The 6,462-nt window shown below is 65.0% G+C and overlaps 4 protein-coding genes across 4 annotated transcripts; 2 read left to right on the forward strand and 2 right to left on the reverse strand.

Moving 5' to 3' along the window:
- Positions 1-43: 43 nt before the first annotated feature.
- Positions 44-199, reverse strand: MNEG_12736 (hypothetical protein; the record flags this gene model as incomplete). Its single annotated transcript, XM_014038789.1, has 1 exon — positions 44-199. A coding segment is annotated over one exon (156 nt), but the record flags the coding sequence as incomplete, so codon positions are not given.
- A 98-nt stretch (positions 200-297) lies between these two features.
- MNEG_12737 (hypothetical protein) lies at positions 298-681 on the reverse strand (the record flags this gene model as incomplete). Its single annotated transcript, XM_014038790.1, has 1 exon — positions 298-681. The coding sequence occupies one exon, from the start codon at positions 679-681 to the stop codon at positions 298-300; it is 384 nt and encodes a 127-aa protein (XP_013894244.1).
- Positions 682-2,543: 1,862 nt separating this feature from the next.
- On the forward strand, positions 2,544-3,670 carry MNEG_12738 (hypothetical protein; the record flags this gene model as incomplete). The annotated part of the gene is made up of 2 exons (XM_014038791.1): positions 2,544-2,574; positions 2,781-3,670. 2 exons carry the CDS (start codon positions 2,544-2,546, stop codon positions 3,668-3,670), a joined length of 921 nt encoding a protein of 306 aa, XP_013894245.1.
- Positions 3,671-5,705: 2,035 nt separating this feature from the next.
- On the forward strand, positions 5,706-5,860 carry MNEG_12739 (hypothetical protein; the record flags this gene model as incomplete). Its single annotated transcript, XM_014038792.1, has 1 exon — positions 5,706-5,860. A coding segment is annotated over one exon (155 nt), but the record flags the coding sequence as incomplete, so codon positions are not given.
- Between the last annotated feature and the right edge of the window lie 602 nt (positions 5,861-6,462).

Raw genomic sequence — 6,462 nt, forward strand, 5'->3', positions numbered from 1 at the left:
CGGAGGGCGCGCGGCGGAGGCGGAGGGCCGCCAGCGGCGGCACGGCTGGGTGGAGGGCCTGCTGCTGCTGCGGCTGCTGTTGCTGCTGCTGCTGCTGTTGCTCCTGCCGCTCCCGCAGCTCCTGCAGCTCCCGCAGCTGCACCTGCAGCCGCGCGTTCTGGGCCGCGAGCGCGCTCGCGCGCATCTCCTCTTCTGCCATCTGCAGAGGGGCGGGGGACGCGGGCCGGTTTCAAAGGGGCGCGCGTGCAAGACGTGGGCCGTCACTGACGCCCACCATGCAAGCGGCAGGAAGGAGCATCAGTGCAGCATGGCGGAAATGCTTCCTTGGGGCTCGCAGGACCCGCACGCCGCGCGGGGCCCTGCGGCCGCCGGCGCCGCGTCGGTTGGGTCGTGTTCGCGGCCGCGCACGCAGGCCCCTGGCAGCGCGCCGCGGGCGCGCACCGTGTTGACCAGACGGTCGATGGCGGAGCCCGCGCCCATTAGTTCGCGCCGCAGCATGGTGTTGTGCCCCTGCAGCTCCCGCAGCATCTGCAGGCCCTCATCCGTGGCTGCCAGCGCCGAGGGGCGGCCCGCGGCCCCGGGCGCCGGCGGCCCCGCCGCGGCGTCCCCGCAGCCGTCGGCGGCGGCGCAGAGCGACGACCGGGACGAGCTGCGCGGGATGGGGATCGTGCCCGTCGCCATGGCGGCGGGCCAAGGCTCTGGCGGGTCGCTGGCCAGGGAGCTCAGCGGGAGCGCCGCATCAGGCGCGCCCTGCTATGTTGGTCTGCAAACCGCCTTTCCGTCCCATCCAGAGCCTGCGAAAGGAGCAGGGCCAGGTAAAATCATAAAACTGCAACCGTTGCAGCCGTGCAGCTGCAGTGCTTCTCTAGGCACGAAGGACGACCTGCCCTTGAACCCACCCCGCGGCTTACAGCAAGGCCGCGACTCGACGGCGTAGCTGCAGCAACTCGACAGCAGGACTACAAGGTGTCTTTGATGACCCTCTGCCTCTTTGATGCACCCCCAGTCCTCGAGTGTCGAGCAACGCACGGGCCAAGTCGGTGCCGCGGTTGTGTTGTGCAGCTAAGGGTATATGGCAAGCTATTTAATGCCTTTTAATGTATGCACACCCTCCATATTGGGTTGGCACAGGCGAATAGGTTTGCGGCCACCTTGCCGGCCAGGAGATCCACATCACCTCTCTGCGCCTTTCAGCAGTGCAGAAGTAGCCTGTCACCCAAAACCCTGTGATAATGTAAGCAGACGGTCCCTGGCCTGCAACTTGTGACTGGTCAACCTTCCCTGGTCCACTTACCTGATGATCCTGTGGGACGATCTGTTGCACGGTTGCTGCAATGTACACCACTGTTCGTGCCTGAAATGCACGCACATTCTGTGTGACTTGGTCTCCATTTGCATGCATCGGATGCTGGCTTCGTGCGTCGCAAGCTTCGTGCAGCAGTGGTCATTAAGATGTGGATGAGGTCCTCTCTGCATGTCGTGGATTTTGATGTATACGGTATGCAGGAGCCATGGAGCGACGACCGCTCAGCGCGGCAACAATAGAAACTGAGCAACCAGCTCTCATCGCTGCAAGGCTTGCAGCCCCGGGAGTGGCTAACGCAATACTTGTGCACGGGGTACCCCAGTTGTGCAGGTTGCTACCACCTGTCTCCCCATCTTGGCCACCCCCAAGCTTCCCGCACTCTTGGGCAGCGGCAGAACCCAGACTGTTGATTTTGTGACATATGCTCCAGCCTAAACGATGTTCATGCTTATCGAGTGTGTGACTGGCGGGGTGAGAGGTGGATGTGGGAGCCTCCGTTGAAAGCTCAAAACAGCCCCGCCAGAGAAAGCCTCAGATGACAGTCAACAGCCCTGTGACTGGTGGTGACAGCCAACCTTGACTTTGTTTCATTGATGAGGAGGTGTGGGCGTCGCAGGACGCCAGCTGGGGCACGCAGCTCACACGCACTGCGTGTGCACCAACAAGCAAGTACGGAACTACGGGTGAGGCTGCGCCGCCCCTCTCTGTGTCTCGCAGGAATGGCACCATGATAACAGGTGCCTTGATGGACATGGAGTTGGCTCAAGGGCGCTGAGGGCCGCTGAGGGCAGTAGGAGGACAGTTTGGGTCTCACGACAACAGGCAGGTGCCTGGCATCTCCGCAATGCGCCGCTGAGCTTTTGCCGGGCAGCTACAAGTGGGATGATATATGCATGATTTCGCAGGGGTCGTCTGGCACGGCCAGCGCAGTGGACCCGCCGTCGATCGTACTGTAGCAGCAGCTGCGGCGCAGGGGGCGTCACCGGGTGTCAGCCCAGCTGCCCCATGGAGTGTGGAGTCCCCACTGCAGTGCAGCTTCCAGCAGTACCTCGACAAGTGAGCTGTATGGGTTAAATAGCACAGCGCGGATGGATCGCACATCAATCAACCAGCCCCGCGACCCACTCAGCCAACGCACAGCGAGCACGTCCCCTTGAACCTCTTGATAGCGACCGTGCCACTCGCAAAGAGACAGTCACACGTCAAAGAATACATAACAACTCGTCACGCCTGTGACATGGCTCGCCCACTCGCCCTCGCACTGCTAGGTGTGAACACCAGCGCCACATGAGCAGCGCTCAGCTGCCAGCTCGTGGGGGTCAACCAGCTTGCGCGGCTGCTGGTTGACAAGGGTGCCCTAATCCGCACCGCTTGGCTGGGCGTGATGCGAGCAGCCCATCCAACCTACTTCCTTCCCCCTTTGAAGCACCCCTCTGTCTTAAGCCACCCGCAACCCCCTCTCCCCACCGTACAGCCCTCTGCGTGCTCCTGGGCCCGGGCGCCCTGGCGCAAGGCCCTAGCGCGCCCCGCAGCCTGGGCGAGCTTCTTGCCGCCGCCGCCGATCAGACCCCCTACACTTTGGGCGGCAGCGGCGCCTACGGCCCCAGCGGCCTTTCCAGTGGCTTTGGCAACACCTTCGGAACCCGCCGCGGCTCCGGCTTCACCGGCGGCCAGCCAGCCTCCAACAACTTTGGTGGCTACGTGGCCAGCAGCGGCGGCTACGGCTGGCGCAACCGCCGCATGCTGGGCGAGCGTGCCGCTGCTGCGGCCGACGCCAGCATCACGGCCTTTGGCGGCCGCACGGCCGGCTTTGCGCCCGACAGGACGCCCGTCACCAACACCAACGGCGCCATGTACTTTGGCAGCCAGGGTGTCGACTTCATGGGCGGCATAACCACGGCATTTGACAACTTCGGCAACCCCTTCATGAACCAAGACGGCAGGGGCCAGATCCGGGGCCGCAAGCTGGGCGAGCGCGCCAACCCCACTAGCATCTCTGACGCCGCGCCGGGCAGTGCCAGCGCTATGGGTGGGGCGCCTCTCACCTTTGCCCAGGCCCAGGCCATGCACGCTGAGATGATGGCCGCCGCCGGGGAGCAGAACGCCTGGGCGGCCGCCATGATGGCGCCGCCAGCACCCAAGCCTGCGGCTGCCGCCGAGCCCGCCGCCGCCGCGCTTGCCGGCAAGCCCGCCCTCCCGAAGCCGGCGCCGGCGCCGGCAGCCGCCGCGGCCGCCAAGGCCGTCGCGTCCCCTGCCACTGGGACCGCGCAGGCCGCCGCCGCAGCGCCCGCGGCTGCCGGGGCCATGCGCGTGATCCAGGCGCCCGCGGTGGTGATTGGCAACGGCATCACCCCTATGGCATAACTGCCTGCCGACCTCACCGCCGTCATCCCTACCGTGGCGCGCGCCGGCTCCGCCGCGGCCGCAGCCGGGGGGGGCCCCTGCCATTGCCGCGCCGGCCGCGCCCGTCAAGGGCCAAAGCACAGCTGCGGCGCCTAACGGTGCCGGCGCCGCGCGTGCGAGCAACCCCGGCGTTAGGTCGGGCGGCGTCATGACCACCACCACCGCCGAGGCGTAATTCAGGCGGCTCCGTCCTCGGCGCCCCCTGCGCCTGCCGCACCCGCACGCCGGTGCTGGGCGGGCGTGCACGTCACGGTTGCCGGCGCTGGTGGGTTTGCACCATTCGCAACAGGCCGGCCTCTAGGAACTGCAACAGACAGCATATCGCAGATGCATCGCAAATAGTGACTATCTCAACAACTGCAATCGATTCCTACCACTTTGAATCCAAACGCTTGCTGGGGACATTCGTCACCTCGGCCTTGTTGCCCTCATACACCTGCTGGGCTTCAAGGCTGCCTCCTGAAATCGGCTGAGCCGCCGCCTGAGGCGGCCTCCATCATCTTCCTGGGTGCATGATCACGATGTCCGCGCTCCACGCGTTGGTGCATCACAGTTGTTCTGATGCACGATTAGCCGCCGCAAGGCGTGGCACGAGGCGCTGGCCGCAATGCCTGCATTTGTCCAGGTCGCACGAGGCGCTGGCCGCGATGCCTGCGTTTGTCTAGGTCGCAAGAGTAGCACAACCAATTTGTAAAATTTGCCATTTTCTATCCTTTCCAGCACCTGCCGAATGAAGCGCTTTTTGTGTGCGTGCTTGGCAGCTCAAGTGTTGAGCCATAGGCGGCAAGGTTTGACCAGCTGCTGGCTGCTCGTCGCCACCACTTGGGGACCGCGTCAGGGCCGCCCCCGCGCGACTCCGCCCCGTCCTGCATCCAGCCCCCGTTGCGCAGTACTGTACAGCCCTCCCGGCCAGCTGGCAGGCGGACAGCATTGCTCCCGTTCCTGGCCCCTCAGGCGGCACGCTCAGCATGCATTTGTGGCACGGACGTCCTGGAGGGGTGACAACAGGGCATTGCCGTGGGGTCAGGCACGGTGCCTGCAAGGGAGGCGGTCAACAGTCCTTTTGTTCCCCACAAGTTTCCAACTGGCACCGTCACGCCTTTCGGACCCGCAGGCAGCTCACGGAGCAGCTTAGCACCGCGGCCCTTGTCGCCTGCGGGCGACCTGCTCCTTCCTTGCAAAGGTGACCGCCCGTGCGTCCCGCTTGCTCACAGCCCTCTGCCGGCTACGTAGTGCAAAGCAAGCATTGGCCGCTGCGATTGTTGTTCCTCCGCCCCGCTCGCAGCATCCGATCAGGCATGCACTGAGTTTCGGCTGTGCGCTGCTGACCGAACGCCGTGCGTGCACGCGCACACGCCAGGCGCTGCGAGCCCGGGTGCCACTGACTGCGCTTGGCTGGCGGGGGCCGCTGCATGCTGGGCGCTGTCACCCACTCCCGGAAAGGACTTGCCATGGCCATCTGCAGACGGCGTGCCAGTTGAAAGGAAGCATGTGCGTGGGACAGTGTCCTGCCTGTTTTTGCCAGTAGGAAGGCGTCCTGCCTGCGCTTTCGAGTCCACATTTGCGCTCGAGCAATGGGGCGCCACCAGTTGCAGGGGGCACCAGCCCAGCTTGCCTTGCGCCCTCGCATACATGTCACCAGCGCGCACTTTTTCATGTGAAAGCAGTCGCTTGATGTCAGCCCTTGACATGGTTACTGTGGATATGGTGCCGATCACAGGTTGTGAGCCACAGGCTGGGATGCCTCAATGGAAGCACGCTTGCAGCTGCGCTTGGACTGTACCTGTGGTTACATCGAAGCACCCAGCGCCGCACGTGGGCAAATGTGAGATCACTAGCCCGCATTTATTGTATACTGTGCAAGGTATTGAATCAGGACTCGATCTGTCGATCGAAGTTGAGTCCAAACCAACCGATCATATTACATGGAAACTCAAAATTGAGACAGTAGGTGGCATCAATAGCGAAGATGAGCTGGTGGCGCAGGCTGGTCGGAATGGAGCACCCTGCCCCCAGCTGCGCCGATCCACTGCTGCCGCGTGGCAGCCAGGGGAACTCGTTCGCGTGGGGCGCGCCCTCCGGCCTCAGCACCGCTACTACTGCAGAGGCCGAACAGGACATGGCGCAGGCCCGGATTCGCAACAACCCCATGTGCGTACCAGGCGGCATGCGGGAGTGCTCCAAGTCGCCGCCTGTTGAGGGGCTCCCCTGTGTGATCCGCGAGCCCCCCTGTGCATGCTGCCCCTGCCGCCTGATCCCTTTGGCGCATGGCATCATGCACGCAGGTGGACGCTCGACAGGGGCAGCGGGTATTACCAGAAGGAGCGCTCCACCAAGAAGAAGGCCTCCCTCCTCGGCAGCGGCAAGTGAGGCAGCGGGGACTCCCGTGCACGCATGCATGAGCACGGGAACAGCCTCGCGCCGGCGCACGGCCGCGCGGCCCCACCTCAGCCGCGCAGGAGGCCCAGAGGCGCCGCTGCACAGCCTGGCCGTCGTCGCGTCGCGGGAGCCAAACGGCCCTGGCCACGGGGGTTTTGGGCGGGCCGCGAGTCGCTCCCTGTGAGCCCACCGACTCGGCCGTGCGCCCGCAGCCACGCACCGCCCACGCGTGTGCCTGCGCGTACGCCTGCGCCTGCGCCCCCTTCAGAGACCAGGGAAAGAGCAAGGTGGAGTACGCTGGCATTGAGTGGGCGCGCTACCTGCAGCACGTGTGGCGACGAGGTGGGGGTGGGCCGCGGCTGGGTGATGGGAGG

The sequence above is a fragment of the Monoraphidium neglectum genome, assembly GCF_000611645.1.
Source record: "Monoraphidium neglectum strain SAG 48.87 unplaced genomic scaffold scaffold03407, whole genome shotgun sequence".
In the NCBI taxonomy this organism is placed as follows: domain Eukaryota; kingdom Viridiplantae; phylum Chlorophyta; class Chlorophyceae; order Sphaeropleales; family Selenastraceae; genus Monoraphidium; species Monoraphidium neglectum.